Source organism: Opisthocomus hoazin, chromosome 16, assembly GCF_030867145.1.
Source record: "Opisthocomus hoazin isolate bOpiHoa1 chromosome 16, bOpiHoa1.hap1, whole genome shotgun sequence".
Taxonomy (NCBI): domain Eukaryota; kingdom Metazoa; phylum Chordata; class Aves; order Opisthocomiformes; family Opisthocomidae; genus Opisthocomus; species Opisthocomus hoazin.
In genome coordinates, this window is record NC_134429.1 from 12340712 (window position 1) to 12361207 (window position 20496).

Genomic DNA, 20496 nt, shown 5'->3' on the forward strand with positions numbered 1-20496 from the left:
CTAAACAGAATGAGAGACTAGGCTCAGAAAAATAGTATAAGTGCTTTTGTTCAGAAAACAAAACAGTCAATAACTACAGAGTTTCTTCTCCTCTGCAGAACAGTTTCACAGCCATGAACCACTAAGCTATCAGACACTTGGATTTTCATGGTAGAAGATGTTGCTTTACCCAGAATACCAGAATTCTAATCTAATCTGTTTGAGATTAAATGCTCACGTGATGCTGTCCTTGTGGCCTGACCTGGGTTTAACTTCAAGCCTTCTAACTTCCACGAGAAATTGAAGTAAGTGAGCCTAGCTTCTGTTCTTCGTCTTAAAAAAGGTCTTTGCAACAATCGGATTTGCTGATTTCAAGCCTGCAGAAACATTAAGACCTCAAACCAAAGATACATTTACAAGTCTAGAAAAGTTTCGTTAATAAATTTTCCTGATAACTTGGCACAGACAGCACAACCTGCAGCCTAATAATATGGGAGAAGGCAACTGGCACGACAGTATTCCAAACACGCAAAGTAAATCATGCTTGCCCACACCATCTCTCCTCCATTCCAATTTCCACAGCAGTGTATTATTTTATATAACATATACAGAAAAAGAGATGAAAATTGTTTGCATGAACAGATGGCTGTGTATTATGCTTTCCCAAGCATTATTCATCACAGAAAGGTCTAGCACTGGTTAATTCTGTCTCTTCTTGGTGCTCTCTTACTTTCATAAACCCTTACAGGAAAAAAAAACAACAGTCCCCCAAAATAGCCAAATTGTCTCTCATAATGGTTTAGGGTAGTCTTAAATTTCTTTGCTTCTAAAAAGGAGACAGAATCCTAACCAACAGCCCTGTACTATAAAGGCTGTTCCTGTGTCAAAGAAACCTCTGCAGTAAGACCATGGTAGCGAGAAAGTGGTCTGTGGTTTGGATTTAAGACATTCATAGCACCACATAACTTCCTGAAATAATCACCGATCAGCAAAACTTCCCCAAGCTAGTACTGTTTTGATCAATACCCTTCCTAAATGACAATAAGTTGGAAAGGGCCCAAGGCAAGAGAGGCCTATTGCTCTAGCTGGTCAGTAGCTACGGAAGAAGCAGCCATTAGATGCGCTGCCTTGTCATCTGAAAAGTCACTCCATTCCACTCCCCAGGCAGCTCTGCTGATAAATATCCAATTGTTTCACTTTGACAAACGCTATTTGAATGCGCCGCTAACTACTGCTTTTCCACCGCAACATTAGTCCAACAAGATTAGAAATACTTGGAGTCAACTTGACCAATTACAAGACAAGTTAAATTAAAAGTTCTGCATCAGCTGGACAGGAATGTGCCTCTTTAGAACCTGAAACCACTCTTTGCACCCCTTAAAATACCAACAGGGAAGAAGGTAGGTCAGTCAGCTCACACCTAACTTATGTGCAAGGTCACATCCCCCAAAAGGTATTCCCATTTCTTTCCATCATCAAGAAAGAAACCACTCCACTCCCCTGTTCCAACCACAGGAACGGGCAGGGCTGGAGAGTGGAACCCGCCACTCTGGTGTAGCCTTCCCAGTCCACTTCTGCACGTCATGGAACCAAGCACGATTCAGCACTCATGACTGAGAATAAATCTTAGCAACCTCAGCAACAAGGACTTCTAAAGTCACAGGTGAAAAAAATGAAGATGTACTTGAAAAAAACAGAACTGGCACTACAGCACAAAACTGAACGTTTACCATAAATGCTTCCAAACAAAGGCTTCTCCTAACAACGGGAAAATGGAAGTGCCCTAGCAGCCTTCCAGGTGTTCTCCAGAGCTCACCTGCCACTGAATGTCTTCACATAACATTATGAACCGGCCTACCTAGAGCAGCCAGAATGTCACGGGGACTACGGCAACTGCACATACCAAACCACACCAGACCTCGCTCCGTAACTCAGCTACGTGTGATGAAGTTTAGCAGATCGGGGCCTGCGGTCCAGCAGCTCCGTCGACCCGACTGAAAACAAGCACAGCCTCCGACAGCCGGCAGAAGAGCTAGCAGAGCTGTCCTGTGCGACGCTGTCTAAATGTGCCCTTCGCTCCCAAGTACCTATTAGCTTTTTTTGAAAATGGTTTTTGATTGTAGTTTAGTCATCATTTCAAATGGTGGACAAGCCTAGCAATCCAATGAAATCGTGCTTCTGTAGCGGTGTGGTACGCGTTACGCTTACTGGTTCCAAGAATATCAGTGAATAGGTTGTAATTAGGAGATCCTGTACAGGTAGATCATGGCCACTATCTGAGCAGCTGGCAGACCGCTTACTACAGCAGCAGCAGCCTCCTGATCCTGCCTAGGGAAGCTGCAGCAAGATGTGTCCCTAACGAGCTGGTTTTGCTTAAGATCAAGAACTTTCCTTCGATGTATCTGCAAGCCATCTCACAGCCACGCTTCCAGCCGACATTAAACGACAGGCGAGTCCTCGGCTCTCACGGCAGGGCCAGCTCGGCCCCGCAGAAATGGCAGCCTGGATGCAAGGGGTAACCTTCAGGTAAGCGGCGTTCGCCAGCCTCCGACCGAGATCTGCTGAGGAGCAGCCCCGCAATGCGCATACCGCGGCTCCGCAGGTCAGCTCCGCACACGCCGCACCGCCCGGGGCTCCCCGGGGGGGTTCATCTCCCCTTCCCCCCCTCCGAGCCGGGCAGCGCGGCGGTTCCAGCGGGCGGGGGGGCTCCCCGCAAGGCCGGTTGCGGATCTTGCAACAAGTGAGGACCCCCTGCCCGCCTCGGGCACGGCGGGAGCGGTTATGTAAGGGGCGGCCGCCCGCACCGCGCCCGCCGCGGGGACCGACCCTGGGGCAGGAGCGACCCGGGGAGGGGAGGGGGAGCAGCCGGGTCCAGGTGAGCGCCCCCCCCCCCCCCGCTCCCCGCAGGTGCAGCGGCCGCCGCGGGGTCACCCCGGCCGGCGCCGTGCCCCTCCCGAAAGACGAAGGGAGCCAAGGACCCCCACCCCGCAGGTCCGTCCGTCCGGGGCAAGGGAGAGCCCGCACCCGCCGCCCTCCCCCGTCCGCGTTTACCTCGAGCAGCGCCTGCTCCCCCGGCGAGCAGCGCGGCCAGCAGCAGGCAGGCGGCGGGGGCCGGCGCCGAGCGCGGCATGCCCGGGCGGCGCGGCGGCGGCATGGCAGCGCGCAGCGGAGCGGGGCAGGGCGGCGCGGCCCCGCCGGTGGCGCCCCCGCTGGTCCGGGCCCCGCTCTGCGCCAGGCGGAGGGCTCGGCTCGGCCCCGCGGAGGAGGAGGAGGAAGAGGGAGGAGAAGCGTTGTGCTGCCCCGCTCCGCTCGCCTGGTCTCTCCTCCTCCCGTCCCTCCCTCCCCCGCCAGCGGCACCTAAAATGGCGGCGGCGAGCGCGGCCGGTTCCCCCCCCGCCTTGCCGCGCCGGTTCCCAGAGGCGGAGGAGGGAGCGAACCAACGGCGCGGGGGATGCGGGAGAGCCCAACTGCGCGGCGGGGCGGAGCGGGGCCCAGGGCTGCGGCACCGGCACGGCGCCGGGGGCTTGTCCGAACGGCGGGGGGGGCTGCGCAGGGGGGTTTTGGGGGTTTTCGTTGGGTTTTTGTTTCCCGAAGGTCCCTGCGCTGCCGCAGCTGCGGGCAGTTGGGCATCAGCGCTGAGCGGGTGCAGCTGCGGCCTCCCAGCTGAGTTAGGCAAAGGGTGATTAAACCCCCGACGTTTTAGGAAAGGTTAAACCCCCTGCTTCACACAGAATCACACAGAATGATTGTGTGGGGTTGTCGGGGTTGGAAGGGACCTCTGTGGGTCACCCAGCTCAACCCCCTGCCCAAGCAGGGTCACCCAGAGCAGGCTGCACAGCACCGCGGCCAGGTGGGTCTTGAATATCTCCAGAGAAGGAGACTCCACAGCCTCCCTGGGCAGCCTGGGCCAGGGCTCCATCACCCTCAGAGGGAAGAAGTTCTTCCTCATGTTCAGCTGGAACTTCCTCTGCTTCAGTTTGTGCCCATTGCCCCTTGTCCTGTCGCTGGGCACCACTGAACAGAGTCTGGCCCCATCCTCCTGACACCCACCCTGCAGATATTTGTAAGTATATATTAGGTCCCCTCGCAGCCTTCTCTTCTCCAGGCTGAACAAGCCCAGCTCCCTCAGCCTCTCCTTGTAGGAGAGATGCTCAAGTCCCCTCACCGCCCTTGTAGCCCTTTAACTCCTTCACCTTAACGTTCACAGGCCTTTTCAGCAGAAAGGCAAAAAAGCTGGTTTTTTACCTAACTCAACACCGATGCCAAAGACGGCAAGGCCAGCAGCAGCAAGCCCAGCCCAGTAAGGCACTGGGAGCTAGATGCACAGACCCGGGTCCTCTGCGGGGCCCTGAACCACCCAGGAACGGACAAACTGCCAACACCTGCCTCCAACAAGCACCACGAAACAAGGGCACGCTTTCTCGGGGTGTGTTCAGAACTCAGAAACAGCAATCCTGCGGAAATGTGTCCGCTCCGAACATACACCCACCCCGGAGCGCTGTCACCCTCTGCGAGTTGATGCTCGCAGACAGAGGGTTTCCTCGGTGCTCATCCCCAGGTACGCGTGCGGCAGAGGAGGGCCGTCCTGTGGCGTGGCATTAACCCTGCCCAAACGGAGGTACGGCAGCGCTCACACTTTGGACAAATCCTCTGCATAGAGAGAAACCTTTTTCTGTGTAATGTCACTGGCTTTTAGCAAGGCAAAAGCCTGTTAGTTTTGTTTGGAAAAATTCACAAGCAATACCTAAATCAAGAAGTTTCATAGGAATAACTAAGTCACACACAACCTGTCCTGTAGTACGAAAGCTATTTGCTCTTTGGTCAAAAATCCCAATTAGAAAATCCTTCAACAGAAGAAGAAATACCTTACCGTGATTAGAGTTTTGACAACTAAAATCCAACCAACTTATTTTATAATTAGATATGACTACTCATGCTTTGTACCTATTAGCCATTTCACTCCCACAGTGAAATAAAAATAAAGTCCAGCATGTTCAAAATCCTAGAGATGTGATGTTTCTTTATTTTAAAACACTCCAAAATTTAAATACCAAGATTGATCTGTTCTGAAGAAACCTCCCCCTCCCTCCCAAGGCAGACTGTTGCCTTCCCTGCTGACTACCTGTTTACTCCAAACTCAAGGTGGGGGGACGAAAGGCGAGAAACCAATTTATTCACTGCCCTTGATCATCCAGAGGTCTCAGCAAGTTGACAGAATCTGACCTGCAGCAAGCCAGTCCATTTGGATATCCAGAGGCAAGCTGTTATGCCCGCCCAACGGCTTCTTCCATCCTCAAACCCAACCATCTTTACATGCTGTATCTTAAGCATATTTGCTAATATGAGCATGTGCAGAGCAAAAATGGAATTTGAAGGGAAATACACTGTGGTCCAACACAACGAACAATACCCCAGTTACTATCCTGTGCTACGGAGCTATCCCTTAACCGAGCAACCAAGGTAGCCCACATTTATTTCACTGACTGGGTGCTGTAGGCCACCTGCTCTATCAAGAGCTAAGACACCTCTTTTTTTTTAAATAAAGCTAAAGCCTCAGTCTAAAACCCCTTGATTTCTCAGCCTGTCTACCATATGCTGGATGGCAGATCATATCAGAAGAAGCCTGTAGCCCATCTGCTGCCAGATAGCTGAGTCTTTACATTCTGCCAACGCAGCTTCAGCCGACAGTATGCTACATTATGTATTTTTCTTTTGTATGGAGAGCAGAAGGACTGTCCAGCTCAGCATGACTCTCAAACTACTCTCACTAACTTAATGCATGAGTAAGAACCACCCCATCAGTAAAGATTTGCAAGCCAAGATATCATCAGCTAAAAGATGATTGCCCATTGATGAATTCATGATATAACACAAATCTATTTGCCCAAATAGTGGATTTTGATTAGCAATATAACCATGTACAGAGCTTGAATGTCCATATAAAAAGTATCTGAAGAGGGCTTATAAGTCAGTGGCCAGCTGGCATACAAATATACACACATAGTCTAAAATATTTTCTGCAAAAATAAATTATTACCTTTAAACTGGAGAGCAATCTCAGTTCATAGGTGTGGCAGAAAAGACAGTTTAAAGAGCAACATTTGCTCTGCAGTCCACTTGGGCTACATCATGCATTATAACGGGGGGAAAGCTCACTACCATCGACCACGGTAAGAAGGGGACTTCAGTGTTACCATCAGGATTCGTTTAAATGAATCTGATTCCGGAAGAGGAGGCATTTTTAAAACAAGAAATGCTATGTCCAGGTAAACCTTATTTCTTGCACAATGACACTACCAGCTCAGGTTAATTAATCAGCTGAATCAGTCACGATGAAACTGGGAAATTTCCAAGGCAGGAGAAGACATTGATTGCATTTCACTCTCTAAGCAAAACCCCTCCGAGTCAGGTGTGACTAAGGCACTGATTCAGCAAAGCAAATAATTCTTTAGTCTGTATTTTAAGATCAGTTAGATGATTTTGTTTAGTTTGATGACTAAGTGGTTTGAACTGGCAGTTTAATGGTTGAGGATACAGCTAGTATGGGTAGTCCACCTGCGGTGGAGACAGCAAGATGAAATTCTGATCCATATCACCACTGATGTTCCATCAGCACTTACTCTAAAAGTATGGCAAATACAACACCCTCTCAAATACCTTTTGATTCACAAAACTAAACCTGATGTAAATTGCCCAGTGTGAGACCTGCTATGCACCAGTCCTATTCGCTGCTAAACAACAGCTGTACTGCTTGCCAGAGGTAACTGCATTTCACAAGTTGACAGCGATTCTCACTTTATCCGAAATGCCACATGCCATTATTTCAGAGAAAAACTCAGAGAACCAACTTCAGCACCTTCATTTTCACCACCTATCTCCCTCCTACTCTCTGACCTGCTTCTCAAGCTCCACAAAAGCATTGATTTTTATTTTATTAGTAAGCAACAAAACTGGAACAAATGGCTCCTAGCAGAACATGTTTTCTGTTACAGCTGAAAAACTATCGGATTGATGTCCTTGAAATGCACAGTGTGACTAATGCCCAGCTTGCAAGGACCCAGGAGGACACATTTATTGCACTTGTCAGAATGGAGCTGAGCAGCCAGAAATTAAAAGATACAGTGACAGGTAAAAATGAATGCCTTTGCTTGCTACGTAAAGGAAGCCAGCACGTACCATAAATACAGAGAGAAGCGAGACATGCTCAGTTAAGTCAAGAGCAGATCTGGATCTGATTGTTGGAGCTCAGGCTCATAAGTGATTCTGAATACATGTGGAATATGCACCGTTACTTCTAGATATTAGACTTGTTCAAAAGGGGAGGTATGGGGAAAGGGTCCAGACTTGAAACAGTCTACAGTTGGGTTCAGAAAACGGTCTAGTCTTTAAATAAAGAGGCTAGAACTGGGTGGGGGCTCCTTTTCATCTCAGTACAATTAATGTCTGCATACTAGTTTGTTTCCAGATTATGATTGCTTTTAATGGGAAGTTAGAATTCGAAACCTAGCTTTCTCTCCTCTATTGAGCATGTGGTTTATCACAGCTGCCCTGCAACCACTTCTGAAAGGGGACCAACTGCCATAGAGACTATGCAGTAACATAATTAAGCTCATGAAAGAGTTGCACGCACAGCCAAGCAAAGTATTAGATGAAGGCAACAACAGACCAGTTTCTGAGAAGCTGTCTTACACCCCAGCTTCTCCTGTTCCTGCTAGAGAAAGCAACAGGAGAATCCCAAAGTGTTTTGGAAATTTGAAATCTAGTATTTTTTGGTGCTGGTACGGCTTTATCAGTCTAAACCAGGCAGGAAGAATGAATGATAATGACACTAAGAAAAAGATAATTCAAGCTGACTATAAAAAAATAATTCTTCACAACAAGATCTATGAAATCACAGAGTACTCTTCTCAGGCAACAGGCAGAAGCAGCATCCTTTGGGCCATTCAAAACAAAACTCTGCAACAAAACGCTAGAGCAATGCCCCTACCAGCTTGAAGAGAAAACATACTACATGCTCTGTTACATCTTTTCTAGCCTTGCTACCTTTAATATACACTGTTGCAATCCGCTGAACATGAAGAGGCATAAAATTCATGTGGTTTTAGATGGGGTCGATGAAGTGGGTTTTTTTGTTTAATGCTTTGGAACCTGACTGTATATATTATAGGAAAAAGAATTAGAGGACTGGTTTTCCCCACACTTGAAAATTTCCAGAACTGCTTTGATCACGCGTGAGAATTGATTTAGGCAATGCAAATGAAGGACTTGGCAATCTGAAGAAGAAAATCTTCTCCCCTGACATTTCCCCTGAATGTTCAGAGAATTCTCAACAAGCCATTGAAGTATGGGATCATCAGAGAGACAAAAAGAAAATTCAATAAGCAAAGAAGAACATAAAGACAACCAGCTTCCTCACATGAAAACTAGCAGCATTAGCAATCTTTCTACCTTGTTTAATCCTTTTTTTCCTGCTCAGACTTACCTTCTACTGCAAAATATGCATCTAGAAACATGAAAGAATGAAGGAAAGATGCAAGTCCTTTCTTACAGAGACACTGAATATTCTGCAACATCATTATAATATTTTACAACTCATTAGCACCTTCCATCCTAGGATCTCCTAGCATTTTACAAGTGTTAATTAATGCACTCTCACAATACTTCTATGAAGAAGAAAGGCAGGTGTCTAGATATTGTGATGACAGGTGCATTACAATGGAATAAGACAGAATTTCTAGGCTTTTCATCTGCGTCTTTAGGAAAGCAGGGCACAAAGAGTGTAGGTAAAACTAAGAACTACTGCAATACCTTGAAATATCTTGAATTAAGAAATACTGTAATACCTTGAAATACCTTGAACAGACTGGCTTTCAAGCACTTAGCTAAAAAGCAATGCTTGACTTAAGGAACTCAATAAAATTTAGGCTTTATTAATGTAAGTCTTTGCATCTAATAACACAATGGCTATTTTAAGCTGTGTTATATAAATAAACATGGAGTCTGAATGAAACTGGACCCATTTCTTAAAAATTTATTTCCTTACTCAAAGGGGTACTGAGATCTCCTAAGTCCCTGAAACCACTGTGGCCTTTGAAGAGCATGAAATAAATTATTTATAAAGCTTAGTAAGACACCACTAAAGAGAAAGAGGGAGAGAGTACAGAAAGTGAAACAGCAGCAGGAATATGTTATTTTACTAATCATTCTCTAACTCAGTAAAATAAGAATTACAGTCAGGTGCTCTGGATGAGCCTTTCTACAGTGTGTGTCCACAAAAAACAAGGACTCCAATGGTTCTACATTATTTCTTCATGTACCATGCTAATCTGTTCTGAAGAGCAGCAGAGCTAGCCATGCCCACATTAACAACTGCTTTAACTCCCCAATTTATATAGAAAACCAAACTAGTGATTTACGCTGGGGGGTGAAGAAAGAGTCAAGAACTACGGGTTTTCTTTCCAGTTCTACCACAGATGTCCCTACCCTACCTATTTCCTTGTCTGACACCATAATGCAGTAACATACCATATATAAAAGGATGGACGGATAAACTGACTTAAATATTTGCAACCAGGTACTGGTGACAATGTTTAAATTACTCAGCTTACAGATTTTTTGTATTCTTTAGGATCACAGTATTCAGCGAACATCTGGTCATACAATGGGGTTTTCCTCTTCTCTCTGCCTGCCTCCTGCAAGGCAGGAGAGAAGAGCCATGTGCATGAGTATTCCCCTCCCAAAGAGCCATATGGGAATGTAAAGGCATTCTCTGAATTCATTACCCTATCCCACAATATGATTCCGTCTTTGTATGGGCAAGAAAATGGATGTTAATTTATTCCTTATTGCGAATTTGAAAAGGAGCGCAAACGCAACAGTTCCATTGCAGAGACTTCTACCAAGGGTGTAGTTTAAGTCCAATTATGTGCTATTAGTACATTTGCTCTTTGTTCCTGTGGCGTATTAATTACATGTCTGGTATTCTCATAATTAACACAATTATACTCTTTATTTTCCCCTTTCGTTAGATAATATTCTTGCATTTTATTCAGATAAATAACTTTTTGTAGGTAAAAGGAGCCAAATTATTACATATTAATAAAATCAAGCAATGGGTTTTTAAGTAAGCTTATACAGAGAAGTTCCAGAAGTGTTCTTCAGCAAAAAGAAAAGCAGATGCTCTCCTGTTGGACTGCAGTCTATCTCAGAGACTTCGAAAAGGAAACCAAATTACAAGCCTCCGGTTGTGTCCCCAGCATTATAATCGCTGGCTGAAGCAGCAGGGCCATAAGGACTACGCTAGTACTGCCACACATAGCTCTTCCAGCACCGTCATCACTGCTGTGCTAAGGCTCACTGTTACCAAGATCTTTAATCTCCCTCTGACATCCATGAAACTCAATGATATTTAGCAAAAGAAGTGACAAAGGGTCAACCAAGATGGTTTACAATTGCACAGATCATCCACAAAAGAACACTTATCAGATATTCCAAAGAAATATTAAGGAACAAAACAAACCAAAAAAAGCACTCTCACTGCTGTAAGACAGTAAGGTGGATAGATATGACTAAATTAAGTAGGTAGAGGTGCACTCTACAACACCGCAAAGATTTTTTTTTTCTCCTCCTCTAGGACAAATTATCATTCCTGTGAAAACAAGTTGCTGGTTTTTTCTATAGTCTTCTCTAAAAGCATATTTGAATCTCCACTGCGTCTCATATGCTGCTACAGACAAAAAAGCCCCGCTGTGGAATGAAAGATACCTAACGGTTTCCTTCTGTAAGTGGTCGGCTGGGAAAGGAGGAAGAAAAGGAGCAAAATACGATGCCTTCCTGCAACAGCGTGGAAACCAGTAGAAGGCTGTTTGGCACTCCGTCCCTCAAACCCCACCTGTGCAGCTCTGCAGGGGTCTGGCTGCAGTGCAGCGGTGGGTGCAGGAAACAGGGCTGTCACCCCACAAACCAAATGCCACCCGCTCCTTCCTGCGGACAGCAGTGGACATTCATTGCTTACTGCTCTCTGGTCCAAGTTTTACCAGTAAGGAAACCTGAGGCTTGCTGATGATGGCAAATTGCCTTTAACTGTGCCTGCCTCCATTACTTGGGAATTTTGCCCCCCTCAATGGTACTTGCACTGCCTTCGAGTCCCTTGGGGAAGAAAAGAAATAAAACCTCAGCAGGCAAATATTACTGTTGAAAAAGCTGGCTCTGCCTTTCCTGAAAACACCATCTGGAATATTTTTTATTTTGAATGGTTGACTAGTAGACCAAAATTATCTAAGGGCTCTCTGAAGACAGGTTTTTTTACTATTGCCTATACAGTCCAAAAACCACAAAAAACCCCCAAAACTGATCTGAGAACCCAATTGCACTGACCCTATTCAGTGAGCACAGAGCTCTTGTCCTAAGCGTTTGCAAAGGTAAGATTTTGGGACAGGACAGGGCTGCTACGTTCTCTTCCTGAGGACACCACTGACCTACCCACGGACAAGTCCCTTAATCTCTCTCCGCCTCATTTATCCTCTCAATTTAATGCAACTTGCCTGTTCCACAAGGAGGTAGTATGACTTCATTAACTGTTTGTAAAGTACATGAAGATCCTAGGACAAAAGCCTCTCCAGAAATTCAGAGTATTATTACTTTCATGAAAAAGACAACTTTTATAAATTCCCTGCTATTAAATGACCATATATATCATAAACAGCCAGTCCCAATTTCCAAACAAATCTTGAGAAGCATGAAGTCTGATACTATTTTAAATGCACTATGCAATAAGAAATAATCAGAACCAAGAATATTACACACAAACACAAACACGTTATCGGGATCCCTACTTGACAGTTCATTCACTTTCAGTCAATGTCCAGATTTTCTTGAGAACACATTTTGAGCAAAGATTGTAAACTCTTACCACTACAGCCTAGAAGAAAGCTATCATGTTCAACTTTTCTTTTTCTGGTATTCATCGCCTCATTATTAAATTATATTTAAAAAAACCACACAGATACAGACTGCAAAGCTGCTTTTGTCTTTCCGGCCTAAACGCAGATTTATTTTTTCCTGAAAATGTGCAACACTTCTCAGAGCAATCACTTATTTGCATCAAATGTTTAGTCTTCAGACTTGTGCTGGAAGTAGTTTTAGAACCTATGTAGGGCATGGAGGACTGGGAACAGTGGAATGCCAGAAAAACAGATTATTCAATATTTGATTCTTTATTTGCTACTACTCCTTTCCAGTCCCTGTAACCAGTCTAGGAAACTGAAGTTGTGCTACCGTGCTACAACATTCACCTGAGAAAAGAAAAGTTGCATCTCCTCTTTTCCTCTGAGTGCTATTAGCAGACCAAATCAAATAACAACAATAACAGCAGGCTCAACACCGCTCTAGGACAGACGATCAGCACTGGTCTTCTCATTGTCAAAACTCATTCTACTAATGTTCTTGTGACGGACAGTGGAAGAAAGGTCAGCATAGAAACTACTTTATGAAAGACACAGGAAAGGAGCCTCTTCGGGTTAATTGTGGGCTGTTCATAGGTAAATGAAATAAAACTGTCCTGCAGCAGCTGACTCAAAAACCAGATGACTCAAAAGACTGAAGGTCAGAAGTCATTTTTCTTCTTCACCCCACATTGCCCAAATTCTCTCCAGAACTCAGCCTTTTGAAAAATAGGGCATTTATAAACATTTCCCACCTCTTATCTTCTAATAATAAAAATAAAGGTCACTTTGTTCATTAACTGCCAATACAGAAAGCATGTGGAGACAACAAAAATAAGCTAAAACCAGGCCACTGTTTGTCTTCCAACTGGCTTCAAGCAAACCGTTGTTGTTGTTCTACTTGTGGTATCTGATGTGAACGCCTCGCCACTCCCGGCCTGCTCAAATTCATCACATCTGGCAATAACAGACTGCAGCTTTGCTAGACATGTTCGACATCGTCTTGAAGCATTTCACACATTGATATATAAAAAGCTTCACAAACCTCTGCAAGGCATGGTCAATACCTTTACTGTCTAGCTGCTGAAGAAAATGATGAAGTTCTGTATGTCAGTCACAAAAAGCATCTGGGACAAAATTTGGAATTGATGCAGACGTCCCGATTTCTGAGGCTGTTTTTTAGCTACTTAAACTATCTCTGGTGCTTTAAAAAGCCCCTTCAAAATTATCTGATCCAGGAGGAAAGCCCCCTTTCATGTCTTGGTTTCCCCCCCCCCCTCTAAAATTCCAGTGCTCCTAGCTTCTTCCTAGCAGTGCCTTGGCTATTTAAGTTACAATCTCATCAGACAAGAGTGCAGCTAAATCCTTTGTCATGTCTCATATTTATTTCTATTCTGACAGATACCCATTGTGACCCTTCCTTGCAGAGTAAGCCACTGCCCTCCTGACCTTCACTCTAACTGCAGATTTACTAATCATGTTTTGATCACCCACCCATCTAATCGCTGCCTGCTGCAAGCCACCGAGCTGGCCGTATTTTCAGTGAAGAAGAGCGTAACACGCAAATGCAGCGCTTGTGTTCTCATCCGTATGGAAGGGATCAGAGGATTAAGAGGAACAGTCAGCCCTGATTAATGCTGCCGAGTGAGCGAGAGCTCCTTGCCAACAGCAGGGACCGATTGCCGCCCCGTGGGGAGCTCCAAGGCAGACAGTCTCCCTACAAGGACACGGCTGTCTTCTGTTTTTAAAGCTAGATGCTGCTTTCCATTGCTACTCTGCAGCAGAAAGGAGGTTAAAAGCTGATGGCAAACTGTCCTGGGCTGGGAAGGTTGTGTTAAAGAAGTGGAATACTGTTCTGGGAACGCACTGAAGACAAATAGAGGCTTGTTTCTATCACTGACTTCGCCACTGACCAGGGAAACAGCGGAATTCTATTCAGTGGCTTTTGTGCAGGCTGAATAGGTGTTATGAACATATTAACCTTAGCTAGCAAAGAGCTTTATTGTCTTCACAAAGCAGGAAACAAATACACACTCAGAGCTAAGGCTCATGTACCCGGCAGAACCAACATCACCATGATTTGTACTCGGCACGAAGGATGCCCCTCCCCCCCATCCTAATACATGTAAGTGAATCCGAGTGATTTACAAGAATTACCCCATCCCAACATGCGCTGCTTTAATGTATCCATTAGTTTGTTAACTCCATGTTTTCCTCTAGTTAGATATCTAGAAGATAGAACATTTCTAATGAGTTCTTTCGTAGAGGTTATGCGCCCACTTCTTCTGTGGGATCAACTTCTGCTGGACCCTACAAGACCTCAAGGACCATCCTACTACCTAGACAAACATTCGGCAGCCATGAATTTCCATTCCACCTGTACCTTTAAAAATTTCAGGTTTTCTCTTGTTTTCAATATGGACAATGAGCCCCTGACGTAAGACTTCTTAACCTTTTCTCCTTCTGGTCTATCCACTGTTCTTCTGTGTCTGTCAAAAGTGGACCAGCTGAGTAAGGTGAATGACACACTGTCTTCTGCAAAGGAAACAAGGGGGCTGTAAATCCCATGTTGCGTTAAATGACTGAAGTGCAGTGCTTTGCACTGCATTCTAACAGCACACGTTTCTCTGTGTTTACTGCTGCTTCAACGATACATTGCCCATTGAGTGGAAATAAAAAGCTTATGAGATGAGACAGGCATATCATCCTGTCTGAAGCTCAGCTTACACAGGCAGCTTCATACAGGCAAGGAAGAGCCTCTGGGAATGACTGGTGTCTGTGCAACGTTACATTAGAATACAACTCAGGATAGGTCAAGTATTTATTGACCTGATCTAAAAATGAATGTGAGTGCCCAGTTTTAGCCGACTTGAACAGGAGGTGTATAATGGCAGCTGAAATTCCAGAGGCTCCGCAATGACTGAGGAGTCCTCAAACTGAGCAAGATGCACAGGAGCTAGTCTTTTCTCTTTGTTGAAGCCACGCTTTATGTACAAGATTATCATACGACATCCTACAGTCCTAATCCTAGACCCAGAAGTAGAAGCGTAGATTAGAATTTTTGACCATTTTCTAAAGTAACGTCAATAGTAACCAGTGAGATATCCCAGACAGAAAAGATACTTGAGCAATGAAAGTTAAAAAAACCCTAAATACCTGCAAAAATACCAGGTATTTTCACTGAAAGGCACACAAAGCCACACATCATATACTAGATATGCACAAAAGAGTGCAGCATTAGAACATCTTCATACTCTTTTCCCTAAAGCATCTCTGCTCCCTTTGCTGCCCAGCTCTCCTGCCTGACAGCTCCTTAATCACAGTATCTCTGTCACATGTATAAAGCATTATTTACCCTCTAGCACAGTGCAAAATGCATTTATAACCTAATGGGTTTTCCCCTTTAATCTCTCTCTTTTCCCCCTTACTGCTCCCCCTCTCTTTTTAGTAGCTCTAGGCAAGAACGGTGCTAACAACCTTCATAAAGATTTATTCAGGTCCAGGCAGGAACCAACTCTCTGCACTCATCAAGACAGGAGACTACAGGAACAACACACAATCTCTTCTTTCTACCCAGGCGGCAGAACACACCAGCCCATCAGATCACAAAAGCAGCGTGGCCTCTCCTGCAAAGACGTCACTATGTGTCCTTTTAGAATTACAGAACCAATTTAATTGTGGCTGAAGCTCAAATAAATCGCTACCCAATCCCACAGATTTAATGTTGCTTATGATCCCTAAGTGAGATCCAAAAGTACTTGTGTTTCAGAGCTCTTTTGTGGCTTTGCTCTACAGCAGCCTGACACAGCTGAATTGCATGTTCCCTCTGTCCGAGCTGAATTGAAGGTGTTGACTTTAAGCTGTAAGCACTACCAGGTCTAGGATCTTACTATGTCAAATGCCTCATTATCTGCGATCCATCTCACCAGTACTTAAGCCATGGTGCTTTTTATGACAAATTCTCCAACCTCTAAGGACAGAGGAAAGGATGTTCTCTATAGAAGGATATGAGCTGTCAATCTTTGCATACATAGCAGTGTTACCATGCTCATCTACTATTTACTGGAGCAGGTACACATCTGAGCTCTGCTGGTTTTGGTTTCTGCAAAACTCTTAGAAAGCCCTGCCCGTTTGTTACTGGTCTGTAGTTAATCTAAACATTTCTCAGTTATCCAAGTCTTGCCGCCTCCTTCTGACAATGGCACTGAAAGGGAAAAGGTTTAATTTAATTCCCTGCACTGCTCCAATCATCTGACATCTAGACTTTGCTACGTTTAGAGAGAGGAGAAAAAAAAAACACCCCAGTAAAAATCACCATATCGCCAGGGTAGGTCCAAATGTCCCATTTAGTTTCAGAAGACTGTGACCTCAGGGTCAAGGCCAGACTAAAACAAAAGGCTCTACTGTATGCCTATATGGTACAAGCACTAAGCATGCTACAGAACCAGCATGCAGCACAGTTCCTTTTAGAGGGACACTGTGAAGTCTGGTGCTGCTGGCAAGGCGAGTCAAAAGCTTAAGATTCTATCTAGTTTTATCACCATCTTTCTCCAGGTTCAAAGAAGGTTAGGAGAATACAACAGTGAGGTAGAACCCTCCTCTTATGCTTCCACCTACAGAAGTTCACCCATTCCTGACCTGCCCCTGTCTTCCTCCTCACACACGCCAGAGATTAGCAGAATCTAGCCATTAAAAAATAAACCACAGAGTACAGACTACATTGTGAACTCTTGTACTTTAATAAGAAAACTCCATGCCTAGCTGTGACCAGGCATCTGGCACACACTTCAGGCATTAACTCAGACATGGATCAGGCGACACATAGTTAATGTCTGTCTGCAGCAGGCGCTTGAAATACATGACAAAAGACTGAAGGAAAATGCTTGGCTACCACTGTCTATTCCAATCACATCCAATGCAATTTATACTGTGCCCTCTGATTAGGGGGTCACAAGTAAAGCTGCAAATGGATTACAGTGCACAGTCAGCAGCAACACAAGCTTCTCCTGCTTCATGGGACAAATGCATGTACATCAGAGAATCATAGAATGGTTTGTGTTGGAAGGGACCTTAAAGATCATCTTGTTCCAAACCCCTGCCATGGGCAGGGACACATTCCACCAGACCAGGTTGCTCAAAGCCCTGTCCAACCTGGCCTTGAACATAACAAATAACATCCAAAGCAGCTCTCTTCCAAAGCAGCATCCTTCCTCTGAGATCATGGGAACTCTCCATGCCCTCTCACAGTTAAAAAACCCAAAACCAAACCTTAAAACCATCAGTGAGAAAGCAGTGAGACCATCACAGTCTTACTCTACACTACAAAGACGACAAGTTCCAGGGCCATACTCCCTTGCTACTACAGTTGAACACAGGGCTCCTGTTTACCAACTAGACTTGGCTAAGCCATGCTTCAGTTCCAGGCACAAGCTGCAGACCACAATTATGCATTCAGCTTCTTTGAAGGAACAGACTAAGGGCAGGAAACAAAAGCAACTGTTGGGCTCTTGTGGCAGCTGAAAACCCCACAGGTAGAACAGCTACAAAGCAAGGTTTTGGAGCCACATTCTTATTCTGGTGTATCTCTACATTAAACCTTGATCTGAACTTCTATTATCCACGCTTATCTCACAAAATTCCCCTGATTTGGGGAAAGATATTTTCAGAACAATTGTCCTCGTTTCTTACACCTGTTGGAACAGTGCAAGCATCAGGAGAATACTGAGTTACAGCCATAGGCTTTATCTGAGCAAAGCAGTAAAATTACTTTCACCTTATTGCAAAATAGGAATGTGTTTTACGTGACGTGTGGACTACGGTGTGAACAGCAAACTCTGCATGCTTGAATAACTTCATTATGATTTGTGTCTTCAGAAATTTGAAATTAGCTATATAAAAGTGGTGTGCAGTGCAAACAAAATACAGGAAACTAACTTTTTTCTTGGGGCTAAGACTATAACAGTTAAGCCAAGAACAGTATTCAATAGCTATTCAAACACAGATCTCACTAAATGGGTCCCTAATATTCTAAGAGTCTCAACTCCCAATGCAGATGTAACTTTAGGATTGAGCTCAACCAACTTAAAGTAGCAAGGTTAACCAGAAAAAAAATTAGTTATTAACCACCTGTGTTACTCACAGAGTGGGTAAAGGGCCTTTTTCCCTGGGGGGTTCCAAAGAGCTCAGGTGCTGTGTAGCACTTGATGTGCACAACGCACCAGGAGAGCATGCTTGCTATGCATCGAGTGTCGCCAGCTGCTCCCATTGAGGGGACAGACGGGATCATCTTCTGACCCTGCAGGGATTGCTGCACCTGGAACTGCAGCAGGAAAGGGCAGCAATAATCACCTGTGGTGAAAAACTAAAGAAAAGTATAGATGCATCAGCCCAGACCTGCCTTGGACTCAGTACTTTAATTGTTAAACAAAGGCTAAAAGATTATTTTCCAAGTTTCACAGCCCTCTGGTCACAGATTAGCATTTAGTAGCAAGGAGAGTGAACCTGGAAAATGTAAAGACAGGAAAAAGCTCTGTACATGTAACTATTTCAAGCTGATACAAGAGGCTTGTAAGCAGGCCAGGCTATAAAGCTTCAAAAAAATTTTTTTCTCTTTTCCAAAATAAATAATCCCCAAAATTGAAGTGCTTCATGCTACAAAGGAAACTAGCCAGGTTGTTTATAACACACTGCAGGAATTCTGCTTAGGGCAAATCAGCTGCAAAGAAATGAAAGCAGAGCTCAGAAGACAGTAGGTGATTTCTGTCTCTGTATGGAAACCTACTACAGGCTGACGTGGAATAGATCCGAGCTCCTCTCTTACCTTGGTAAGTAATAACAATGCTCCTCCCTGTTACACAGCACTTTTGTATTTGTAAAGGTGTGAAAAGCATCAGTAATGAGGAGGTTTAAGGGAAACTGTAGCACAAAGTGTCAGTAAAGACTTGCTGTATTTACACAGCAAATCTAAGGCAGATCTGGAGGAAGAACCACGGCAATCCAGTGACCTATTTAGTGCAGCTCTGACGATGATACACAGGCACACAGGACACAAAATCTGCAGGATGCAAGCACTAGAGCACACTGATCATGAACCTGAGGCTGCAACAAAACAGTCTGACTGCCAAACGCCCACCAGTGCTACGCCTGGCTCATGACTACCAAAATCTGACATATTTTAACACCTTTAAAACCTAGATTTGCACAAGGCCATTCACATTGCTTAAGTTTATTGAAATAATTCATTCGGGCCTACCTACCTGACAGGATCCTTAACACTACTCTGCGGCAGAAGGTGAAATAAAACCAGTGAAAACATTTCACCTAAAAGAAATTTAAAAATAGTTTTTATTTCCTGTTGATGCTGTGAACAGGGAAGGGTTTGCCCTGCATACAACACATACCTCTGACTGCAGCGCTGAGTAACAAATAGGTCCAGTTTCACGCCAGCGTTGAACAGATTGATGCTGAGGCTAGAAATATACCATATTGCTGTGAGGCCATCTAAAAATCAGCTGCATTCCGCAAATACACCACCAAGGCAGCAACTGTGCAACACTTTAGTGCTCCTGTTACTCTTACACCTGAAACAACTATTCTGCAGTTTTGACAAAGCTTCTTAAAAGCTCTTTATTAACAAGTAAGCTTTGGAACATGTTGTTACTGGTGAATAACAATGAGGAAGAGATGCTTACTCACTAAGGACTCTTTCTGTTGTAGAGACTGAATACTACTGAAGCTTTCTTAAACCTCCAGAAATTGTTCTTACTGCACTGTTGGTTTCTGCTGGTCCCAGTGCCCTGCAGCCTGTTTTGCTGTCAGCTCTGCCACACAGTCCTTTAGGAGGCAAGAGACCAAAAACAAAGCTGAAGGACTGATCTTAAGGTAATCCAAATCATATATTCCCCTCGTTGCCCAGGCACTCAGTATGTCTTTAATAACATAATTTCTAACACACATTATACATATTTGATTCAAAGCTTTCAACTTCTGGCCTTTATTTTTTTCCCTCCTGCATTATAAAACATTGATAACTTTAGACATGGCACTGCTCTATTCTTGTAACAGATTATCAATAGCTATACAAATTTATCCCACATATGACCCTGAAGTCTTATCTAGGATGATCTTTTCTAGACGTGACAGGGGTCTTTGAATTTCATGGGCCACTTAATCTTTAGCCTTCACCAGAACTATTTAGGCTGCTGGTGAATTAGAAACAGAGACTTTATGGAACTGAAACAGATTTAATCGTAAAGCATTAGAAACTTTCACACAGGACACTGAATGGCCAACAGAAGGAGACAACTTACAGTAACTACTTACCTTAGCTAGGAATAGGAACAAAGAAACTGAAGAGCTTATTTTTTTTTTTTTATTAGTGGTCCAGCTTCTTTCAGGCAATAGCTCCTCCCAAAGTGTTGCTGTGCCAGCAGCTCACATGTTCTGTTACTCCAGGGTTTATTCTAGGACCTGGCAGAATCAATCTACAGGCCTATGAGAATGGTGGAGTCTCATTTTCATTTACAATGGGCAAAGCTCACAGACACAATTGACCTACCGACAATTACAGCAGTTG

At 44.4% G+C, this 20496-nt stretch overlaps 1 protein-coding gene across 2 annotated transcripts in view; it reads right to left on the bottom strand.

The window, feature by feature from the left end:
- CLSTN1 (calsyntenin 1) overlaps nt 1–3148 on the bottom strand; it is a 39636-nt gene extending 36488 nt beyond the window's left edge. The window contains exon 1 of one of the 2 annotated variants that reach the window (XM_075437438.1): nt 3031–3148. In XM_075437438.1, the coding sequence (XP_075293553.1) occupies nt 3031–3133 (103 nt within the window). In that variant the 5' untranslated portion in view covers nt 3134–3148. The remainder of the gene's footprint in view (nt 1–3030) is intronic. The other variant, XM_075437437.1, reaches the window with a different exon arrangement.
- Nucleotides 3149–20496: the final 17348 nt, after the last annotated feature.